The sequence below is a fragment of the Melitaea cinxia genome, chromosome 17 (assembly GCF_905220565.1).
Source record: "Melitaea cinxia chromosome 17, ilMelCinx1.1, whole genome shotgun sequence".
Lineage (NCBI taxonomy): Eukaryota > Metazoa > Arthropoda > Insecta > Lepidoptera > Nymphalidae > Melitaea > Melitaea cinxia.
In genome coordinates this window covers 11,245,152-11,271,266 of record NC_059410.1, presented here as the reverse complement: position 1 = coordinate 11,271,266, position 26,115 = coordinate 11,245,152, and the positions used below count along the sequence as shown (strand labels likewise).

General features: G+C 34.4%; 2 protein-coding genes across 3 annotated transcripts; one reads left to right on the top strand and one right to left on the bottom strand.

The window, feature by feature from the left end:
• The first annotated feature begins 1,414 nt into the window (after positions 1 to 1,414).
• Positions 1,415 to 2,800, top strand: LOC123661441 (lysM and putative peptidoglycan-binding domain-containing protein 3). Of its 2 annotated transcripts, none has more exons than XM_045596401.1 (3): positions 1,415 to 1,586; positions 1,673 to 1,850; positions 2,093 to 2,800. In XM_045596401.1, the coding sequence occupies exons 1-3, from the start codon at positions 1,576 to 1,578 to the stop codon at positions 2,651 to 2,653; spliced, it is 750 nt and encodes a 249-aa protein (XP_045452357.1). In that variant the 5' UTR covers positions 1,415 to 1,575; the 3' UTR covers positions 2,654 to 2,800. The 2 variants fall into 2 exon arrangements, with proteins under 2 accessions (XP_045452357.1, XP_045452358.1); XM_045596402.1 differs by having other exon boundaries at positions 1,456 to 1,496.
• A 1,595-nt stretch (positions 2,801 to 4,395) lies between these two features.
• Positions 4,396 to 21,855, bottom strand: LOC123661393 (heterogeneous nuclear ribonucleoprotein K). Its single transcript, XM_045596356.1, has 9 exons — positions 21,716 to 21,855; positions 21,285 to 21,341; positions 20,116 to 20,159; positions 19,647 to 19,726; positions 19,188 to 19,288; positions 9,024 to 9,152; positions 7,622 to 8,035; positions 6,541 to 6,710; positions 4,396 to 5,240 (listed from the first exon to the last, which is right to left on the bottom strand). Exons 1-9 carry the CDS (start codon positions 21,803 to 21,805, stop codon positions 5,198 to 5,200), a joined length of 1,128 nt encoding a protein of 375 aa, XP_045452312.1. The 5' UTR covers positions 21,806 to 21,855; the 3' UTR covers positions 4,396 to 5,197.
• Between the last annotated feature and the right edge of the window lie 4,260 nt (positions 21,856 to 26,115).

Here is a 26,115-nt window from a genome sequence, read left to right as displayed (position 1 = left end):
GAAAAGGTAAACGAGGTGAGTTGAAACACTGTTTCAACTCTCTGTATGATAATCAGTTGCCATTACGTTTGAGCCGATATAACGTCATAAGACAACACAGTACTTACTTTCAAATCTATTCTTATCTATACAAGTAATTAAAATTAGTGTGTTTGTAATATTAAAATAACCGCTTATTACTAAATGTATATGAACATATACAAGGTACATATACCAAAATAACATTTTTTATAATTTTTGTCTGTCTGTCTATTTGTTCCGGCTAATCTCTAAAACGTCTGGCTCGATTTTGATGGGACTTTCACTGGCAGATAACTGATATAATAAGGAGTAACTAAGGCTACTTTTATTTTAAATTTTTTATTTTATTTTATAGCTCTGCAAGCTGAACAATAACTTTTTTGTTAGATTCCACGCGGACGAAGTCACGGGCACAGCTAGTCTTATATATAAAATTCTCGTGTCACGATGTTAGTTACCATACTCCTCCGAAACGGCTGGTCCGATTTTTATGAAATTTTGTGTGAATGTCGGGTAGGTCTGAGAATCGGCCAACATTTATTTTTCATACCCCCAAGTTACAGGGGGGGTTAAGGGGGTTAATAATATATATGGCTTGCTAGGTCAGCTGGTATGACTATATAAATCTTAGTTTAGTAAGCAAACAAATATCACAGAACAGTTAGGATAAAATAGCTAATTAAACAAAATAGTGGTGAAGTTATTACAGGGATAAAAAGTTACTTTTATCGATTTTTTAACCTAATATTTTATAACGGCGGAAATGTCAATTTTGCCATGTAAACGACTACTGAAAAAGCTAGCGGGTGACAAAGGTGGCAAATTACCTATAATCGCCAACTCACTAGCGATTTACATTCCGAGAAAACGCTGTTTCAACTTAAGTACTTCCGTTATAACTCTCCTCGGTATCCCCTAATCATTAAATATCTTTATCTGCATTCATAAAATTACGAAAGCTATTAGTATTGTGGTAGCTATTTAATCATAAGTAAATTTATAAAGTTAATAAAATAATAGACTTTTAATTGAGGTATTCATTAGTGGTCACTGAAGAAAACACGACATGCGCACGAGTGTCGTAGAGGCGAAGAGCGACCGATCAAATATTTTACGATAGTATGTTTACCTCACCACATAATGAGAATCGCTTTAGGAGCACATGTATCCCATTTCTTAAAACCAGCAAAAACATAAGCTGATGCCGAGCCTTCTAGCAGCTGCAGAACCTGTAAATCATCAAATTTACATACATTCCATGTATAAAAATGCATAAGTATCAGACACCAAGTAGAAACTGGGATTAACAATTGATTGCTTTTCTGAACATTACGTCATACTTTATTGTCTTTTCATTGTATCATCTGTGTTAAATATCAATGTGGCAGAATTGAAAACGAAACGTCAAAATTCTTTGTCAATAGAATTATATGCTAACAACAGCTGTTTTGTATTTTTTAATCGTTGATTACGTGGTAATTATCCATCTTTAAGGTAAAATAGAATTATTTAAGCAGGTCATGAAAGATATTAGATGTAGTGTTGTATTTAAAAATGAAACAAAGGTGAGGTTTAAGGTTGCGTGAAGAAACAAGTAGATTTAAAAAAGAATGTTTAGATAACAACAGTTTCAATTAATAATGTTATCCAGAACGAGACTGTCAAACAGCGGGGGTGACCTGATGACCACTATGAACGGTATAAAGGACGATAAGGAATTACACAGCGAGATACAATTATATAGGATAAAGCCTCAGGATCACTTCATAGAGGCTCAAGTTCAAGAAGGTGATACACTGCAAGCCATCGCATTACGTTTTCATTGTTCGGTAAGATAGTTTTACAATAATAAGTATGTTCTTGTTAGTTATTTGCATATCAAATTCAAATAATCACAATTATCTTATCTTATTCGGAATTATGCAAATTCATCAGACTGAGTTTTTATGTTGAGTAAACAATTCGTTAATCTTAGTTTAAATTATAAATATATTAAGTATATAGTTATATTGGCTGGAAAAAAACTTAAAATTTGTTAAATTTAAATAATAGTAATTTGAAATATTCTCAGATTTCAGAATTAAAAAGGATAAACCAAATACACAAAGACAATGAAATATTTGCGAGAAGGACAATTAAAGTACCTGTTACGCCTTATTCGGTTCTCACAGAGATGATACCTCTACCGCAACCACTAGAACCTGTCGCATCTACATCTAGCGTAGCTTCCACGAGCCTTAGTATGCAACATGCCTCATACAATCCAGTAAATAACAAAGTAACTCAGCTACACAACAATAATCAAAATTCTGTTGATTTGAAGGACTTTGCAATTGATTGCAATACTGTTGTTATGAATAGTTCAGTAGCACCATCTGTCGTACCTTACACAGATACAGAACAGAATGAGGCTATATCAGAAGATACATCACTCTTGCCTGGCAAGGCAAAGGTGCCCGTTGAGGCTGTGGTAGTGAAGGAACTGACATCACATGGTGCTGATTTTGGATTAAAGTGGTATCACCTTCTAGGATTCTTACTTATATTGTGTGTTTTGACACCAATTTGGTATGTTATGTTCAAATTGGACAAACATGAACATCCAGATATACCACCATTACATCCTACGTAATGAATTAATGGTAGGTTTGATCTGATAAAAAGCTTTAAGTTTTGGCAATATTTTGATACATCATTTTAAACACATGTATTTTATATATTTTTCATAAATCTAAGAGGACACAAATGTGATTCTTAAATATAACTACAGTTTAAGAAATAAGTGTTTACTTTCAACTTTATTTCTTTTTTAAATCCTACAGCATGCTTTCTATCACCTTTTCTAACAGTAATCATTTTATTGTTCCTGTCATAAATTATATGCATTAGCATAATAAATTTATAATCAACATTAATGACCCCAAATATCATGTAAATAACAAATATTTGTATTAAAAATATATTTTTTAATTTACTATGTAAAAACATTAAAATAATAAAGTGAAAATATATTGTTCAATCTTTGGAGTCACTAATCTTAAGATGAATCATTGTAATGAACTTATTTGTATATTTATTGAGGACTAGCTGAGCCCGCGACTTCGTTCGCGTGGAATTTAACAAAAAGTTATTGTTCAGTTCACAGAGTTATAAAATAAATAAATTTCTAAAATAAAAATAGTCTAAGTTACTCCTTACTACATCAGCTATCTGCCAGTGAAAGTCCCGTCAAAATTGGTCCAGGCGTTTCGGAGATTTGCCGGAACAAACAGACGACAGACAAAAATTGTAAAAAAATGTCATTTTGGTATATATACCATGTATACATCCATATGCATTTAGTAAAAAGCGGTTATTTTAATATTACAAACACACCTATTTTATTTATTTGTATAGATTATATTCAATTTTTGTTTCGATATTTTCAGCAAATGAAAATTAATATTTCCAATATTTATAAGGTTCTTGTAAAACTGAAATTAGTGCATAAGCGAGATTTCAAACAGAATTTAAGTAATAACAAACTTTCTTCCTGTTTAATATGTTCATCACTTCTACTACTTATGATAAATCCATGTATAGATCCATATGCATTAAACAAAAAGTGGTTATTTTTATATTACAAACAGACACTCCAATTTTATTTATTTGTATAGATATTGAAAAGCTTACACACTATTGAGGACATCACGTTTTGATTAGTTTTTATTATTGCTGAGAGTTAGTGCATGAATAAAATTTACATCAATATTTTTTAACAAACTAGCTATACTAATGCAGCAACTCGAATAAAGAGAATTCTGAGATATTATACATTTATTTAATTTTTTATTACAATAGTTGTTGCAGATTATCAAATCCTATACAAAAACTATTACATTACATTTATACATAACTTATAGTTAAAAAAATATATCGTTTGTATTCAACTTACTGTCAATAACTTGTATTAAAACCAAATGTTTATACTTTGCTACTCCGTTGTGTTATTTCTGATGGTTTCCTTACCAAGTATAACAAACGCTACCAGTTTTTGATATTAACCTGGAGTTATGACTTTGTTCCGAAAACATTGATGTCCCCACGTCCACAAAAAAAGACTAGCAATATTTATACTATTATAAATATCCGCTTCAGTTGAAAACTGAAACTGACAGTAGGAAGAAGAATCAATATACAAATATAAATATTTTGCTATAATGAAACAACTTTTTCTGATATTATTGCGGTTTATTAATCTTTTTAAATGACCGACATTTCGGATTCTTTACAGCAACCATGGTCACGGGAGGACTGTAATTATTTTGTACTTCAAATATACAGAAACTATAATCCATTGGATGCATCATTTAAAGAAAATAAATAAAACAATCATTCACAAAATAAAACTATTTATTTTATTTGCTATTCACTTAAAAATAGATAGATGTAACAAATCATCAGAAAATTAAAAATCATTGCCATTAAACACAATCTTAGTTAAATAACTTTATAATTATGAATGATAAATGCGTATCCTACGATTTCTTTACATTTACTGGTTAAATTTAAACCCGTAAATAGACGATAATACCATGTATATATATTATAACAGATCTGGTTAAATTAATGTTATAAATTAAAGAAAACCAGGTTGTTAAATGTTGAAATAAAGGATTGCAACAAGCCCACGGCATTAAACTTGAAATACAAATTAGTATAAGAAGTAGTTTTGTTAAGAACAAGCTAGAGTTTATTACTCACGATCCTAACAGATCATAATAATTGGTACTCTTATAACATTGGTTTTACTTTTACTCATCTATAGCGAATGCTAAAGAGTGCACTATTTGGCTTTATGATAAAGACCTTTTCACTGTATTAGTAAACATATACAATGTAAAAAGAATTTCTGTACGTGCTCAATTACATATACATATTAATAAGTCAGATCAATGTTGCAAAATGTATAGACAAGACTGTTTAAAATATAAATATTTTTATTGGCTTACAATCAATCCATTTAGATGAGCAAATAAACATTTTTATTAAAAGTTAGAATTATTTCATTTATAATTGTATGCAATCCTTTTTATTATATTTTATATTATATTAAATATTTCATTAACAAATGTGAGCCTCTGGTACAGAATAGTTCCCTAACCCCCACTTAAATGATTTACTGTATGATTTGAAATCAAAAATTTCCACGTCCCAAATTCGGGTTACTCTCGTGTACACTGAAAAATAAAAATAACATACTTTAGAACATATACAAAGGAGTGTTTTAAACAAATTTCAAGAACAAAGCACACAGTTAGCACAAGATATATAGATTATTCACGATAGTCACAAGAGAATCGCAATGAAAGAGTGATCTCCGTCTGAAGAGAGTGCCTAGCTTTGTAGGCAGATTAGTGATTTTTTGTTATATTCATAATCAAACAACAAAATCACTAGTCTTCCATACAACGCACGGCTACCGTCCAATCCCGTTAGTTGATGAATTCACACCTAAAATGTTATTCACAACAAAATGTTAGGCACAAACATAGAGAACAGAAATACATTATTGTACAATATACAAACCTAGACGTTTAGACTTTCTACAGTAAAAAAGGTAATAATGATGGTATGGGATGATAGGTTTTAACCTATTATACTACCTAATACAGTTAATTACAAATTCGATCAAAAATCCAAAATGAAGAACTAAACAGTAAGTGAATCCCAAATTCAAACTAATAGTTACGAAACTACTTTAAAATTAGATTTTTACCTCGGTTTGGTTATATCGAAGGCTTGGCAAGAGCCAATCATTTATTACTTATGCATATTTTTGTTTGGGGCCAAGTCTGGGAACTCTTCAAACATTCTATTTTAAAACAATAATGTGTTAGTAAAGACGAAATACGTCGAATGTTTCACTCAAAAAGAAAAGCTTATGGTTTTTTTTTATTATGGCTCAAAAGCAACTTTACATTTTTAGTGTTATATAAATATAATGCTCTGGCAGTTAACATGCTCACTTACAAGTCAATATGATATTTTATATTATTATTTTTAATAACATTAATATAATAAACAGAATGGTCTCCTACTTGCTGATCCTGTGTTAGAGGGACCAGAGAGTAAGTATATAATATATGTAATTATTTTCAATAAATGGGGTCAAAACCTCAAAATTAAATGTTATAGTTGACAACATACATGCATCTATGCAAATAGTCAAGAACAATAGAAATAAAAATGAATATGTCAAGTAATATTTCGTGAGTGGTATTACTTTTTAATGAATAATAAATTGTAAAGTATGTTGTAAATTCAACGAGCGGTACAGTTGAGCTTTACGTCATACATATATGAACTCAGTCAAAAGATTGCCAGTGTGTAGGGAGCGGCGGGTCACCTCTGCTGCAGCAGGTATAATAAATGTAAAGTATGTTATAAATTCAACGAGCGGTATAGTTGAGCAGATAGAGTTTACGTCATACATATATGAACTCAGTCAAAAGATTGCCAGTGTATAGGGAGGGTCACCTCTGCTGCAGCAGGTACTGCGCCTTCTGAATGCGCTGCGGCGTGCCGGAGATGGTGATGATGCGGTCGGCGGCGCCCGGCAGCGGCTCCGCGATCTCGATCCCGGCGCCGCTCTCCGCGCGGATCTTGCGGATGCGGGAGCCCGCCTTGCCGATTATAGCGCCCGCCAGCTGTGACACCGGGACTACGTTATCTTATTATATATAAATCTCGTGTCACAATGTTTGTCCTCAATGGACTCCTAAACTACTTAACCGATTTTAGTCAAATTCGCACACCATGTGCAGTTCGATCCAACTTAAAAGATAGGCTATATTTTATTTTAATATATTATGTTATTATTATATTTCAGGAAAAAATAAGGTGATACGAAGTTCGCCAGGTCAGCTAGTATATATATATATATATATATATATATATTTACTATATATATATGTGTGTATTTTATATATGTAAGTGTTATGTATGTTTATTATTATTATATATTTGTCTATTAGTACTTTGTTCGAGTATTCTAATTCGTACACCAATCGTTTGTTTACTTCCTAACTGCAGTTTCTATTTCGTGTCCTATACCCAAAGGTTGTCTGGAAGAGATCGCTTTTTCAGCGATAAGACCGCCTTTGTACATCTTTCATTTTATGTTTTTTTTTCTCTGTTGTTTCTTTTAATGGTGTACAATAAAGAGTATTATTATTATTATTATTATTATTATTAACGTTAGCGCCACTGTGCGGTGCGCACAGCCTATCGCATCGGTTTACTCGCGACTGACGTTTACTGAATCAGGGGTAGGATCGGCAACGCGCTTGCGATGCTTTCGGTTGTTGCTGGAGTTTATAAGCTACGGTAATCGTTTACCATCGGGTGTGCCGTACGCTTATTTCCGACCGGTTTGTACAAAAAAAGTTAAGATAAAAAATAACCAAGGTCGTATGTTTTATTTTAATTTGATTTTTAGAGTAAGCAAAGAACTATTTTTAATATTAATAAATTGAATAAACAAATGTTTAAGAAAGATATACTTAAATAAACATAGAAAAAACGTAACAATCGCGAGTTTATAAGAACAACAACTCACATCTTTGGGAATGGTAACTTGAGTAGTGGTTTCCTGTTGGTTCCCGCCGTTTCCATTAAAATTACCGCCGGACGAAGAGCGATTGTTTCCAAAGTTGCTATTGAAACTACCGCCGCTCCCGCCGAAATTGCCACGCGGGGGTCCGTTAAAGTTTCCTCGAGGTCCGGGTCCCGCGAAATCGTTGAAGGGTCTCGGCGGAGGGGGCCCACTGCGCGACATCGGAGGACCTCCTCGGGGCGGCGGGGGCCGTCCACCGGGGCCCATGGGTGGGGGGCCTCGGGGCGGCCCACGAGGGGGGCCTCCACGCGGTCCGCCGCGGGGGCCTTGACCGCTGCCGAAGCCACCGTACTCATCAGCGTAGAAATCGTCATAGTTGTGCGGATCATAATTCAGGATAACACCTTTTATGGGCACCTGAAATTTTATTTCTATTTTTTAGAACTATTAAATAATTATCAAAAAAAAAAAAAATAATATCCATAAATAAATAATGTCCATTGGCGAACATCTTGCATATGTCTAGTTATTTATAACTTAGAACTCGTTTAATATTTAAAATTCCTATGAGGATAAATTTTCAATTGCTAGTATATTAGAAGCAGCTGCGGCGCACACCTGTCGTAGAACATAAGGGGGCACTTCCAAACCGTTTAAGATAATCGACGGCTCATACGAAGCCTATTCTAATGTAACCGTCGCCCTCATCTGATAAACATTACATAGTGTGCAAAAAAGATCTATTAACCCAGAAATGAAACCTTTTATATCTCCCATGAAAAAAACGATTCTTTTAACGAAAATTCATTTTTAAGTATGTGTGGTTCTATGTATACGAGTATACAATTTTTACGTGATTGACCATATCATTTAAAAAAAAAACTGTTAGGGACATAAACAAAACGTTTGACCTTTTCTTAGACCCAAGACACGAATTTACTATTACAATCATTTCCAATCGACGATCTGCGATATAATTGCAACACTATTTATTATTACAATACGAAAATTAACGGATTCATCCTAATTAATAATTATAGATCGATCAATGGCGGGATAGATTTGGTCGTGTCACAATTTTTAACAAATAGGTATAGACGAATTCGCTTTCAAATATTGACTTAGTGTAATTTGGAGATGACAGAGGCTAGTTTTGGCACTTAGTGAATTCCAAGACAGTCAAAAAAGGACCATAACCAAAGTTGTGTAAGAGCTTGCGTTTGTGGATGTGTGTAATTCGTGAAGGTATAGTATAACGCATGTATGTAGTTGTTGTGTGTGTGTGTGTGTGTGTGTGTGTGTGTGTGTGTGTGTGTTTGTGTGTGTGTGTGTGTTTTCATTGTGGAGGTGTGAGAGGACAGTGTGTCGTGTGTCGGTGAGTGCCGACAGTCGTGCGGATGGTTACCTGTCGCACGAGGTGCAGCACCTCGCGCACGCCGGCCGCGACGGCGTCGCGCTTGCCCACCAGCTGCACCACGCGCTCCGAGCTCTGCGGCGCGGGGTTCGAGAAGATCTTCAGCCGGGCGCCCGTTTTCTGCACAGACACACACATGCTTCATTTGTACTGTATTGGAGGTGTTCTATTGAGGTTAAAATGCTGTTATGTATCTCTCACATATTTTGAATATGATTCGGCCTGTAACATCCCGCTGTTAGGCATTGGCCTCTTTCTTCATTAAGAAGGACCAGAGCTCGGTTGGTGGATATAATTATTTATTTATTTACATTTTTGCACACCAATACAAGGTTTTAACTTGTGGATGCCTATGTCCAGCAGTGGACTACAATAGGCTGAAATGATGAATGATGATGATTGCATCAGTTGCAACAGGCGGCCTTATCGCTAATACAGCGATCTTTTCCAGGAAACCTTTGGGCAGAGGAGTAAATAAGGAGTGTGGGATGGGACGCAAAAATGTTATGTAACATACACATGTACATATTATACTCATATACATACATACATACATGTAAACATATTTACACAAATACAGACACACACACACACACACACACACACACACACACACGCACACACACACACACATATATATATATATATATATATATATATATATATATATATACAGTCGAATTGAGTAACCTCCTCCTTTTTTGAAGTCGGTTAAAAAAACCCGAGTTAAGAATACAAATTTTCAGAAAAACCTTATAATTATAGTCTACACTTTTTTGTGTGTATTATAGGCACTATATAGGTAAGTTAATACACATACATAATATATATATATATATATATATATATATATATGTATAATTAAAAAGCTTGATAAATTTTTGATATATGTGAGTAACGATCACTTTCAGATGTATATAATAACAACCGGGACCGACAGCTTAAAGTGTTCGTCGAGTCACGATGGGGAGACCGAAAAGGACAAACATCCAAAACAGGGAAATATCTGTAGAAATACAAATATCCATCCTGAACGAAAATCGAACCCGTAAACCTCCGGTGTTACATAATAAGTCACATAAATCCAAAAACACAAAACATAGAAAATTTCATCAAAAAATTTAAGTTGGCTTCTGAAGCACTTTTGAATCGTCACAAATATCTATATAACCACGACAAAGACCCTTATGACTTATACAAACACTTGTCACGTGCGTGGATCGAACCCGCGACGGCTCAGTGAATCAATCAGTTGTTGTGAGGCATAGACTAATAGCCAATACACCAATGTGTCGTCATGTTTTCTGACATCTATATTTTAGATTCCCTTGTGATAAAGATTTTTACCATAAATTTAATTTATTTCATCACCTCGTCATAAAACTGCATATAACTTAAATACTATTTATATATCTAGGTTATGCAGAAGCCAGAGTAGCTCGTATATTAAAAGAAAGTAAAATTTAAAAATGGGCTTGAATTTTTATTCACTCACGCGGAACGTGATCTGTTACACTTACAGAAACTCCCATTGGAAGGAACGCAGTTAGGAGTCGAACACCATATACCTATATTATATTTACACTAGCTGACCCCGCACACGTTGTTTTGATATATATGTTATTAACCCTAACCCCCCCCCCCCCCCCCCCCCCATAACTTAGAGGTAAGGAAAATAGATGTTAGCCGATTCTCAGTCCTACGCGATATGCACACAAAATTTCATAAAAATCGGTTTAGCCGTTTCGGAGGAGTATGGTATTGTGACACGAGAATTTTATATATAAGACTAGCTGTACCCTGCGCGCGTTACTATGCTTTTATATATATATATATATATTTTTTTTTTTTTGGTCGTACCAACTCGGAAAGCTCTGGCGTGGGCTTATGCAAAACACTTTGCTGAAGATCATGACATAGCTTACGATTCTATAAAAGAAATACAGACAAACATTCATTTTTATATATATAGACAACAATATAAAAAAGATTATTATATTTAAAAAAAAAAACATTTTTGTACACAAAAATCATAAATTAACATTTTACTCATTCTAACAAACTCAAGAAAAAGAAATCGAAAAATTTAGAGTCCAAGGTTCCAGGAGTATACATATACTAATATTATAAAGCTGAAAAATTTGTGTTTGTTTGTTTAAACACGATAATCTCAGGAACAACTGGTTCGAATTGAAAAATTCTTTTTGTGTTGGATAGCCCATTTACCAAGGAAGGCTATCAGCTATTTTTTACTTAAATTTACGTGTGTCAAATCGCGGGGTTTAGATAGTAATTTAATTGATTACTAGTTCAAAGAATGATATTTAAAAAGATTTATATCGACATAGACATATATAGTTGAAATTTGTTTGTTATTAAGCATTTTTGTGCAAGCTTTACGTATTTTATTAAGAAAACCTCAATATTTACAAGATTATTTACAAAAGTTAATATTTTAAATATATTATTCAAAAAAAAATTACAATTCCATCTAAGGTTATCGTCTAATCGATCAAGAATTAAAGTCCAAAATTTTATGTAAAAACAATCGCCTTAAATTTCTGGAAATACTTGTAATGTTGGATAAATAATCATAAACGTATTTGTCCTATAAAATCTAATAAAGCTCTTTGTATACTCGAGCGAGTGACGTTTAGCTAAGGCAAGTGCGACTGCGCGGCGACATCGACCGCACGTGGCCGCCCAGAGCCCGCCTCACGCACAAACAACAAACTCGCCGGACACTGACACCGCACACGACACTGTGCCTTACGCAATACCTTCGACTACGTCCTAATTTATATTTCATATTTAAAAAAAAAAAAATCCAACACAATAATTTTTCGCACAAATAAAAATTATAAATACACAACTGACCTCACAAGTAACCGATGGAAAGTCGCTATATTAAATAAATATAGTAGACACGACACACTCATTTTCCAACACTCGCGTTACCGAACAAAGAAAGCTTAAAGAGAACGATCAAAGTATCGCCGAGCGGTAGCGAACTTTGGTAAGCGACGACCATTCCTGAGGAAGGGCGCGATAAGAATGAGTGGTAGCGGTAATAGCGTGCAACACCTGACCCCCCCCCCCCAGGCTGCACTTGTAGGGCTGCGCCACCCCGCGCCCGCACGTGCCACGCCTACGACACGACACTGACTGAACCTTGCTATTTGTCATAAACTTTATTGGCTATTGAAACGATAAATTTGCCGGCCTTATTTCAATTACAAATTCAGCAATTCAGACTACTACTGTAACCAAAATACTAAGTAATTAAATATTTGCGCGATGACGGAGTACGTTTCTAACAATCCAGAACCCTTGAATATAATTTTAAAAAACTTGAAAATAATTTATACAGAATTACTGATTATAACAAGATTGCAAATCATCGTCCAAATCTTCTACAGCACTTTGACATCAGAAGTATCTGAAGATCAAAGGACAAGGAGTGCACGCTCTAAAACACTCGATCTTTAGAGTATTATTTTGGTGTAAGTATATTCATATTCGATGAATATGGTAGTATTCGATAAAAGAGAAGCCGTAGCGCGACGATTCGATCGGAAACGGAAGTGGCTCGCGTGCCCGCGCGCCTAATTGCCGGTGTCACCGCGACATCGCCTGTAATTACGCCAGGCGACATATGTGACCGGTTCAAATTACACCTACACCACCCGCGGGAATTTTATTACAATTGTAATGCGCCCAAATGGAGTTTACGTAACATCGACGTAGGATATCGATCGTTTCTTTTACTTTTACATATAATATGTCAAAAGCCATCGCAGCTTAAATATTTCCTATGTTTAATTCTCTTAACTATTGCAATAACTTTAAGCCTCGTGACCAGCTTACATAGTTTTCTCAAGTTTCTCTTTCTAATTAAATAGCCAAACACGAACAATAAAGAAGAGGCAATGAAAGGGCACAATAAGTGCTCCACATATCCGGTCGTCTAGTTTTTACATCACTCATCTATGGAGGATGTGGAGATGGTAAACAAAAACCTTCCGCGCGTCACGTGCGCCGGTAACTCTAGCGCCGCGCCGCGTTTCCGACGGATGAAACCCCACCGACACGTGTTCAGCCACCCTCCGCTTATAACACCTAGCGGCCAGCGAACGTACGCTCCACTTTGACTAAAATTTCAGACAGCAATCGATGTCCAAACATGTTTTGTCTGAAACTCGAACTAACTGCGAAATTTGGTTGAACTTTGCCGTTTATTATAAACCGCGGATGGAAACGTTGTATATCTACTATATATTACATAATGTACGAGCATATTTTATTGAGAAAATTAATAACCACATAAATTTTTATTCACAGTTTCGACAAAGCCGACTATACTCGGAGCGAAGGAGGGCCGAATCGAGAGGAAACAAGCGGGTACCTGCTCGAGATCGTGAGATCGTCGGGTCGAGGCATGTGTTCGAAATTTGTATTTAGCGAGGTGAGGAGCATTGTGCAAGTAGGCGAGGTAGCGGTGGCCAGGTGCGAAGCGCGTTTTTGTGCGGCCTTCCGGCGCGGCTGCACGACCACCTGCCGAAGCAGCTGCCTCCCGCGCACGCGCCGCCCGGGACCAAGACGCGCACGTATACTACTCAAAACTCTAAATATTATACCGTCATAGATACTGCAATAACGTGTAGCTAACGTTGCCAAACGTCCGGATAAAGCCAAGACATGGGGTATTTGAATGGGTGCACGGGCAAATTAAATGATGTCTGGCTTGTTCGTCTTTTTATTTCTTAACCAGTCTCCTCGCACTTCCGAAGCGCAATTCGCGAACGAGCAAAGACTTAGCGATACAAAACCCTTAATAATAATTTAGGGTGTCCATGATGATAAATGATGACCTTTTTAACCAAATGTCCGGCAAAACAGGCTAGTCTGTCTGGCTACTGGGTTTAACGACCTGGCAACCCTAAGCGTAACCAACAGTTGCTAATACCGCGATACTTAATTTTTTAATCAAAATTGAGATTTTGTGCGTATATTATATTAAATCACTGTTTTAAAACGTACACGGTATTACGTCGGACGCGTACAAGTCACACGCACTTGTATGGGTTAGTTACGTCAAAGTATTAGTTTGCCACATGGCATTCGTGTCATCAATATAAAATATCGATAAAACTTGATGCGCTTCGTATTTGTAAATTAAAAAAAAAATACTATGTGTCCTACTTTTAAAAATAGCTGGTACCAAAATTCTATTTTTAATATAAAATCACCCAGACCACGGTAAACGTCTGTATGGCCAATACAAATGTTTGTCGTGTGCGAGGATCGAACCCGCAACCGCCAGCACAACAGGTACAATCCATGGCTGTAACCGTTGCGCCAATGCGGCCAAATATAGGTAATTTAAACAATACAAAATCTACTAACTTGTATACTTTTAATGATAGTAAGCTTAAACTTTTGTAGTTAAAAATGTCAACAGTACGTAGAGACCCAAACAAGCAGATGTATCCTATGCAAACGAGAACTGCCGCATAAAACTATATTGGATCGTAACAAAGAGTATATAAAACTGCAACAATTGGATCCTTTGATGATATAGTACATAGAATATAATGAATATGATTTAACTATAATTTATATACTAAGCATTTTGATCGCCAGGTAGGTAGTCCTTTTGAATTCCAAGGAATTCGCTACAGAATTATGAACAAATAAAAGTAACGTGGAACAGAGATGATCGGACAAAAAATAACCTTAGAAAAATTTAAAGCAAAATCTTTTGATAAAAGCATTATAAAAACTTGGAATATACATATGTTAAGAGAATCCTTTAAATCGTGCTTACCTATCAAATAAAGTTAGCAAAAACGTAATAAAAAAAGATTTTTATAGGGAACAGCTGAGAGATGAGTTTACAATAAACCTTTGTCAGGAAGAAATTAAATAAAAATATTTAATATTCATATTAGTTTCGAATTTCGTACACGGAGTTTAGAATGAAATAATTTGTCATTAAAAATTATGAAGACATGCTACAAAAGAGAAAAATCCAAACAGTATGATGATAGAGTTTAAATTAATTTATTCGGGTAATGGAACTAAATGGGGAACACGAAATTGCAAAGTTGTAACTGCATAGGACGTTTTAAAACTTCGTTGTAGTTGGTCGCTCGTAATTGATCGTTGGATGCGCTGCTCGATCACGCTAACGCTTTACGTAGTGAGGTTTGTATGCGATGACAAATTGTCAAGGCTTTTAGACTTGGTCAAGTCGAGACCGAGTACGTACGTAAGCTTCCACTGTCCGATACTGATCGTTTATATAAAGTTATCAACATATCGCCAATTGCACTAATGGACTTTTTTAATAGTCAATGTGAATATTGTCACTACTTCTATTGTAATGAGCATTAAAAATTGAAAATAACCGTTTAGAGCTCAAAGCGACGCACGTTTTATTTATTTAATATTTATTATTACCAGCAGTATTATCTCTTATGAATTTTAATTAACGACAAAAGCGTTAAATTAGAAAGGTCTTTGAAACGTTAATTATTCGTAGCAGATGCGAAAAATCGAAGAGTTCTCTACACGAAAACAAAATCGACGCAGTCGGATAAAAAACTAGGTAAATCGTCTAAAACATCCGTCGAATTGAGATAAGACGGGATACGGGTGGCAGCTGTTTTCACATCTGCCCTTCATCCGCGGACGTCGAAACATCGCTTGAAGAAAAAATCTCTTCATTATTACTCGCGCCTCGACAGATGAGAATCAAGCCATCGCAGCTGTTGCGTGCCTTTAATTAGGAGCTATCCGTAAATTACGTTACACGCTTGGGGGGGAGGTATGTTGACCAGTTTGTGACAAAGGGCGGGGAGGGGTCCAACATTTTGTGACATCATATTTCAAATATATATAATGTCGAAACTGATGTTTTAATTTAATAAATAAGAATTTGAGCAAAAGTAAAACAGAATCGTTGAATATGAATTGAATGTCTATCACTTATCCCAATAACTACTTCATCCAAATTGGCCTACGGTTGTACAAAAGAAAATGCTGCCATCACATCTCTGTATTAGCCCTACACTTGATTCACTGTTACCCCAAACGTTTCGCAAAAAATCTTAGTCGATTATTCTTTTAATAAATATAAAAGTTGGTTTCTAAACATTGTACAACAAACTCCAATGTCTCTCTTTCGGACATAATAAACGCACAAACTATGGGATCTAGCGATTAATAATTATTGGTTGTGCGAATCGCCGATTATAATCGCTTTCCGGACAATGATTTGAAGGGAGATGCAATAAAAGAAAACGAATGTCTAATTTAGAAACTAGGAAAAGACAATCAAACAAGAAGGATACGAAACATATAGATCTTAAAAAATCCATAATAAATGTTATCAAAGCCTGAAAAAGCTAAGGGTTACATGTAACTGTTTATTTTGTGCTCCTAGTAAAATTAATTATTCCGAAAACAAATATTTCAGCGTTTTTTGATCATGACATGGACAAAGAAAAAAATCTAATCGAACAATTTAAACGCTGATTTTTCTGCATTTTCAATTAAATTCTGTAAAAAAATACGTGACTTTCCTGCCCAAATTGTTATTGTCCATTTAAACGCCAAATAATACGTAGAATCGGTAAAGGAATCAAAATTGCACTCGTAAACATGTATCGTTAGCAAAGAGTAACAAATAAGTAAGCTTCTATTTGACATCTATACATATAATAAAATGGTAGAAAAGTCAAAACTGTAAATTGAATATTTTTTTTAAAAGAATACTACTTGGGGTGTGATCTACAAACGATACCGAAGCCAAAAATATAATTTTTAGAATTTTTGTCTGTTTGTCTGTATGCATGTCCGGGATAAACTCAAAAAGTACTCCTGTAAGTACTTAAGAAGTCGGTCAACATATAGGCTACAAATTATCAGGCTATCACCTAATGGGAAGGAGCAGTGAACCTTTACTTCTTCAACGCATTCTGTAACAACGTGTAATCTAACGACGTATATTTGAATGTTGTTATTATGTTAATAACCATGCTATAAGCTAGCTTCATACTATAAATAAAGACATTTAGTAGTATATTTAGTATCAGCATTTCACCCGTGCAAAGCCGGGGCGGGTCGCTAGTTTTAAATAAATAAATCTATATAAATAAAAATGAATGTTGCTAAGCGCATTACTCGAGAATAGCTCGACCAATTCGGCTAATTTATTTTTTATGCTCCTTAAGGCCCACGGAAGGATTTAATACAAAATAACAATAATAAATAAATAAATATCTACACAATACGTGTATCTGACTTAACATTGTAATCATATTCATTTACCTACCTATTCAATATTCAACAAGAGCAGCAACAATCGCTTCTGGTGAGTGTTTGAGGGTATTTTAATATTTAAAATTACTCCTTTGTACCTGAACGTGACGAGACGTATGATTTGTAAGATTAAAATTTAATGAGAAATTTGCGAATTTCGAGTGTAGTATCTTTGAACATAATAAATTCAAAATATGCTACATATTATAATCAATGGCAACTCTAATTACATGTTGGTAAATTCAAATTAGATATCTCTACGTAACATTGGCGAAATAATTTGTACTACTTTAAAAAAATGAAATAAATAAAGTATTATATTAATAAAAATAAGATATTTATACGATTTCTATCGAAATAAGTTTAATCAACACAGTACCCATCAGTCGTCAAATTGATTGATATTGATATTGATGTTTTCTGCACTGCTTATATAAATCATTGTGATTATTCTTTGCTTGTTACCCCTAGACTCGATAACTACTGTTAAAAAAAAAACTACTTTACGTGCAGTTTTCATCAATAGAGAAAGTGAGTGAGTGATTTATGAGGAATGTTTAAATGTATATTTTATGACAGTTTATTTAACTTGGTGAAATATGGCGTTAATTATTAACGACGGAGTAATAATAATCGGGGGACAACCACCCCCATGCCGCGCCCCAACGCAGTTGCTATTTTTTTCTTTTTTAACCTACTTCCAAAAAAGGAGGAGGTTCTCAATTCGACTGTATTTTTTTTTATGTATGTTACTTCAGAACTTTTGACTGGGTGGAGCGATTTCGACAAGTTTTCCTTTAATCGAAAGGTGGTGTGTGTCATTTGGTCCCATTTAAATTTATTTGAGATCTAACAACTACTTTTCGAGTTCTGATCTAATCTAATAATGCGTTTTTACTTGACGCTTTTTTCGTCGACCTACGTTGTATTATACTACATAACTTTTTACTGGATGTACCGATTTTAATAATTCTTTTTTTTTTTTTTTTCGAAAGGAGATATCCCTAGTTTTGTACCATGATAAGGAAACCAGGTTTTGATGATGGGATCCCAGAGAAATCGAGGGAAACTCTCGAAAATCCGCATAACTTTTTACTGGGTGTACCGATTTTGATAATTTTTAGCTGATGATGATTAAAAGCTGATGTTTACCATGTGGTCACATTTAAATTTTATCGAGATCTGATGACGACTTTTTGAGTAATCGTTGATAACACGTATTTACTTGACTATTTTTTCGTCAATCTACGTTGTATTACTTGTCGATGTAATTGAAGTCGTTTTTTTTTTTCGTTTGCCTGCAAACACAATTATTTATAATATAAAGGTAGCAAACAAGCGTACGGTCCGCCTGATGGCAATCAGATACCGTAGCTTATATAAGCCTACAACACCAGGATTATCGCAAGCGCGTCATCGATCCTAACCCCTTATACTCCCCAGGAGGTCTGATTACATTAGTCACCACAAGAGCAAAACACTACTCGGAAGCAGTATTAATTGACTGTGATCTTCTGTTAAGTTGAGATACTTCCCCAGTCGGACTGGTTCAAATTTTGAGCAAGATAAGAAGCTGCTGTGCCCAACCTCAATAAAATTTATTGTAATATACTGCCCGCGCGAATCCGGGGCGATGAGGTAGTATACTCTAAATAAAGAAATTCGTTGTTATCATACGCCCCTGATAGCGATCGATACTCATACTATGGAATATATCCCGGCCAAACCGCAGTGGAGCAGTGTGGTGGATTAAGATCAAATGCCTATTTCCAGCAGTGGGATGTTACAGTCTGAATTGTCAAGGCAATTCGTAGTTCTAAATGTGCTTACCTCTCTAAGTTCCTTGATCTTCGACCCGGCCTTGCCGATGACGCAGCCGGCTCGGCTCTGGTGTATCAGTAGGCGGACGTCCAGGTCATCACTGGACCCACCTTTTGGTGTACCCTATACATACAGTTCGTAATTTGAAGTAAACTTAGGAAATATTTTAAAAAATGGAATGAGTGTCTCAAATATGAGTTATTGGTTGTTATAGTTTAGGAGTTAGAGCGATTACTTGTACGAGTACATATATGAGCAGTGTCACTAATTAATATTTCATCTACAACTCTAAGAGAATAAGACTTTTGAATACAACAGGCATTACTGGTCTATTGGTTAGAAAATTGTAGGTATGTATTGTAAAGCCTGTTTCAATTAAAGTGTTAAACAGCAAGTTCTTCTATAAATATTGCCAAAATATAGGTTAAGCTTTAAAACATTCATATCTCAGATAATAACGCAGCAAACTCACATCAGCCAAACTTGGAAGAATGTCTTTTACAATTTCCATAATCGTATCGATATCCGACGCCGTTATGGACAGAACCCTGAAAAGCAAAGAATCGGTTATGCCACATCAAAACCGAGAGTCGATAATAAAAATCACATCACAATACTTAATAACGGTGTAAAAATCAACGGTCAGGGAGGACTTACATCGGTTTGATATAAAGCGTGATAGCCTTACATAGTAATACAAATATTTATTAGTGTCGGGATCGTTGGAGATAGTGGTCTAAGAGAACATAGCGGCGAAAGGACGCGACACCGAGGTCTAGAAAATGGGAGGAGTCGTGGGTAAAAGTTAGACGTGCAACGTCCGCGGTCGTGATGGGATCTGACGGGATGAAGCGGCTAACGTGTTCTCCTGACTGTTGACGTACAGTATGAGGCGGCGGGCTGTAAGGTTTGAGAGTAGTTTGGCGATATAGTTTACCGTTCGGGGCCGGGGCAATCTGGGACTGTTATAGAGGCTTTGTACTGCGTGGCGGGGCGGCGGGTGCGGGGCGGCGGCGTCCGGAGGGCGGGACCGGCAACCAAGTCGCTGTAGCGGCGCACCACGCGCCTCGCGCCCGACTCCGTACCATTTCCAACGACATCACACATTCTACCGTCCCTACTTCATACTCATTGAACTCATATTTCTATCGAATCTTATGAACACACGTATAACTCGATACTCGATGTAAAATTAGATATAACATTAAAAAAAAGCATTAGTAGCACTCAGAAATAACGAAGTATAGAGCCATTCGTATATTCGTAAGTAGAGCAATTGGAAATGGTAAACGGCGTGGGTGCGAGCGGAGGCGCGCGGTGCGCCGGTACTACACAGAGGCGTCTCGGGGGCAGTAAGAACCTGTAACTGGCTGCCGGGGGGTTATTGTCTAGCCTACAGACTGCCGCACGCGTCACCCGATGGTCCTTAGACCACCGAAGCATACGCTGCTTCAACCATTTCATTTAAAGATCATTCCAAAAAGCCCAAGGCAAAAGATATGGGTAAGATTACCGCGTTACCAAATTATAAAGCGGTTCTTTTTTATTATACGGTGATTTGTACCTGTAGTGAAAAAATGTTATTCTATTAAGTTAGCATTGATAATATCATGTATATATTTATGTTACATTTTATTACAATTTGTACAAAAAATCATATAGAGCAGTGTCTTAGCCTTTAAAACAATCAACACGCTTATTTTGAGTCCTTAGAGTTTGGACTGGAGTATAGTAGCATCAACATCAAGATTTTTAACTGTTGTGAAAGTAAATTTATTTTGGTTATCGGTACCGTTAAATGTAAATTCTTGAAAACTCATACTATACGGTTTTTAATTATAAAACAGTTTTCAAGAAAATGGAAACTACTATTCTGCATTGTTTACATTTTGTACAACTTCCAAAGCAATGAACGATACTTACTATTAACTGTAAAACAGCTATAAATATTACTTATATATTAATACAAATTTTTATATGATTTCTAAGAACTGACCTGGTATGGTGTTAAGATCGACATTAGACTACTTTCAATGTTTGTTGTAAATATGTTATTTAATACGTATTTACTTAGATGTTAACAGTTAAAAACATATAAATACTGACCTCATTCCTTAACTTGGATATGTTTGAGCCTCCTTTCCCGATAATCGAGCCGGCCACCTGGTATTGATACGATTATATATTATTATCTATTGATTTCAAAAATATAACACGAAACAACGTTACATAAACTAATATAAAATATTAATAGTACAATGTTAAAGTCAATAGAAATCAAAAGATTTGTTTGAAATATATTTAGAATTCTTCGACAAAGAAAAAAATAAACAGTAATTCAGATCTATACGTTTTAAACGAAATGTACAATAGCAACTCTCGTTACTGATCAAAGATTTTTTTTTTATATTCGACTTATAAAACAACATTTAAGAGTAAAAATATCAAAAATACAAAACTTTTCCTTTACGTCTTATACTTACTTACCACCAACGGCCCTTTGTAAATACAACAGAAAATTACAAGAAAATTCATACCTTGCTCGGTATAAGGAAAGTGACCTCATCGTCGGTCTGTCGCTGACGCTTCTGCATCGGACCATCGTCGCCGTAGGCGTCCCGTTTCATTTTATCTAAATTAAAATTATGTATAAGTGTTGTGTATTCAGTTTTCCTCCAAAAATTGTTTTTAAGTACATAAAGGCGGTGTATGTACCTGTTTTACTCATAACAGCAGTTATTACAGACATATCTATCTATTAAGCATGCCTTAAAAATAGGAAAAGATTAATTACGATTGATATAATTGATGTCTAAGAAATTCGAAATAAAAAAAGTCAATATTCGTAAAGAAAACATTTTTAATTATTCTTTATGACTTAGATTTCCAACACAATAAAATATACAACAAATCAGTTTTAGAAAATAGAAGTGAAATGAAGCGTCCCTTCTTTCTCTATAAATGGTTAGTACCATTAAGAAGTACTTAGTAATTGCAGAGGGGCTCTTGCTCATAATACTTTCACCCTAGGTGAGCAAAAATAAAACACACTATTTTAAATATTATAATCCTTGTAACGAACCTATACAGAAAAATAATATTTTTACAGATTTTTACATGACATGCATTTAATAGTTACAATTAATATTAAAATTATATAGCAAGAAAAAAAAAATGAAAATAAAAGAAATATTTCTATAAAATTTAACATTTTTTAAATAGAACAAGTGGTGGTAGTTTGCTTTATTTTTTTCCTTGTTTTTTAATTGAATTACCAACTTAAAATTCCTAGTAACTACAAAAACTCCTTTTTTTAATAAAAAATTATACGTTGCATAATATTTTCAAACAAGGTTTAGAATCATGTAATTACGGTGTCACGAGTGTTTTTAGATTTACTAGCAATACCTGTGCGAATAATTCGCACTAAATAAGTAAAAAATTTACGGACCGTCAATCATGTTGACGTTGTTTCAAAATTAAAGCCGTCATGTACATAATTTTAATAAAATTAATTAATTAAAAAAACAAAAGCAATAATATTTTTTTTAGTTATTGATGCCGATAGAGAAAACAATTATCTATAAAACGATATATAATTTATGTGAAGTGATTGTGATGTTTTTTCTAAAAAAGGGAGGCAAACGTCTTAACCTTATACCTATCCTCTTATACTTAAATCTATCTTAATATATATGATTTTATTTCAAATACGATATTCAAATAGGCAACTACAGGTTCAACTTTTTGAAGTCAACAAACAAACTGTTTGGTAAATTTTGTTAATGTAAGATATTTTTTTGGCAGCAGTACCTATAGTAACATCATATACTCTCGTAAGTAATATGAGTGAAGGGAACCCACATGGTCTCTTGGGTCCTTTGCTATATAATACTTATGTTACACAGCTCATGTTTTTGCCAATTACTTTCTATCATTGTCACATGACAACAAAATCGATACAGCGACAAATCGGTAATGTTACTGATTTTTTATAAAAGAAACTATATTGAATTAATTTTGATTTTGAAGTTTGAAGAAAATTACGAATATTGAGTGGCACGAAATCATTAACAATATTAAATATTTTTAAAATGTTAACTCAAAACACGATGTTGTAATTAGGTTATACTGAGTTATCTATAGATCATATATAGAGCTCGTTTAATTTAATAAGCGATTAGGTTCTGTTAACAAGGCTGCATGCTGCATACATACCGAATACACGCATATCAAATGACAAAAACAAAGAAGCAATATTCAAAAAGATAAAAAATAATACTTAAGTAAATTTAAGATAAACCCAAGCATTAATGGAACGTAAATTTTGAAAACTGGCTTTCGTTTCATTTAATATTTTACAAAATGTAGGTCATAGTAACATTGTAGTAACTAATGTTTTTTTCGTAAATATTTGAAATAATAATCAATGGTAAAATCAATCAGCGTTCTGCAGGCTGGCGCGCCGTACGCCAAGTGGGTATCGATCCCGCAACCGCCGCCGCTTTATTACAAACTAACAAATAATCATCAGGCGTACTGTCCGTCCGCCGATCTTATCAACTTTAATTCATTTTGCTACATTTGAAATATTTATTATTAAATTCGTTCAAAACGAATTGACACTAAATTTATTTTTATAGAACGGAATTTAAATTAATAATTACGTTACAAAAGTATTTACTTTGTAACATCGATATCAAAAAAAAATCTGTAGAATATCAAAAGGTTTTATAAGCACAAGAATATAATGTTAATCTTACCTTAAATCATAAGACGATGACTAATCATCATCAGAATAACTATTTGTCGAGTATATTCTTGTATGATATTTGAGTAATATACACTGTACCTGTGTTTATTTTATTACTTAAACGTTTGAATACGAAATTAAACTCTAAGCTAAATAAATATTTACAAGCGCCAGTAAGCTTATTGCATGTTTGAAGTGTTTTCCGGTGTGAGGTTAATTTGTGCATTTTCTGCGTAAATAACGAAAAAGCTTAGCGTGCCAGAATTGGTTTAATAACCATAGCTAGGACGTACAACAGGGTCACCTACGAAATTCCTTTGAAACTACCGTCGCTTTGAAAACAACTGACTTATTCGGAGCATAATAGGCATAGTCTACAATTTAGGATACCTTTATATACGCGGCATTTTTTATAGAGGTCGATTATTTAAGCTAAAAAAACTTTGTGTTAAACAAATTACGTTTTCTTAGAAAAATATTATCGTTAAAATAAATCGTGCAGTCAAAAAAATAATAAATAATAAAAGTATCACTCACATAGATATCTCTCTAGATATCTCTTTTAGAAAATCACGTATGATTACATTATTTTCTATGCATCGTACATAATTATATTTATATTGTACATGTTACCATAGCCTTGAAATATAAGATCGCACGTGTCCTATACAATTTTGACTTCTCGGGTAAGCGGCGAATAGAGTCTTAACATAACTAAACAAGTATTATTATTAATGATCCAAAACTAACATAATAATATTTTAAAAGTCACCGTAGACAAATTTTTAAAAGCGATTTAAAATATTCAATGTTATACATTTTAGTCAAAAAAGATAAAATAATTGTGTTTGCTCGCAAACGAAAAAAAACCGACTTCAATTACATCGACAAGTAATACAACGTAGATCGACGAAAAAATAGCAAAGCAACTACGCGTTATCAAAGATTACTCAAAAAGTAGTTATCAGTTCTCGATAAAATTTATATGTGACCACATGATAAACATCCGCTTTCGATTAAATTAAAAATTATCAAAATCGGTACACCCAGTAAAAAGTTATTACTAATTTTCGAGAGTTTCCCTCGATTTCTCTGGGATCCCATCATCAGATCCTGGTTTCCTTATCACGGTACCAAACTAGGGATATCCCCTTTCTAACAAAAAAAGAATTATCAAAATCGGTACATCCAGTAGAAAGTTATGCGGTATAATATAACGTAGGTCGACGAAAAAAGCGTCAAGTAAAAACGCATTATTAGATATAACTCGAAAAGTAGTTGTTAGATCTCAAATAAATTTAAATGGGACCAATTGGCACACACCACCTTTCGATTAAAAAAAATTTGTCGAAATCGGTCTACCCGGTCAAAAGTTCTGATGTAACATACATAAAAAAAAAAAAAAAAAATACAGTCGAATTGAGAACCTCCTCCTTTTTTGAAAGTCGGTTAAAAAAACAACAATCCAAGTACGAATGAACATTATAAAGAAGCAGCAAAAGTTTTAGTCTACGTTTTAAGTTTATAATGTAACAATAATTTCGGTCAATGTTATTATGATTGCAACGTGCAAGATCAGCCTAAATATGCTAATTCGCGCTTCCGAGCAGCAGGTGAGCGGGGTCATCGACACGAGTACGCCCACTACGGGCTACGATGTTCGCACGCATCACAAAGGTTCCTCGACATTTGAAACGCACGAAATTGCGTCCTGTATTTCCTCTTTTGGACAATTAAAATTATTCACAAAAGTTTTATGAAATATGTAACATTTTGTTATAAGGAAAATGTATTATTTCTTAGAATGCTATTAAGTAATTACTTTTCAATAATCAGTTTTAGGTTGCAAGTAAACCCCTCATCTTTATTAAATTTAAATAATATTCATCATCAATAAAATATAGGTCAAACTTTATAAGGAATATAATTAATGAAAAGTTTCCTTTTAGTACCTATATTTTTTTATCCAAAACTTAAAACCGGGATAATACGTATGGAAGGAACATTATATATTATTAACTAGACACTTTAAAATATGAGCAATTCAATGGTAGAGGCAACTTGCCCTGCGTCATGGAGGCAGGTGTTCGTTCCACAAAGACCTACCTATGGACCTTAAGCAAAAAACAAAACGAAATAAAATAACCGATCCAAATGTCACTTACAGCTGTCTTGGTACCGACG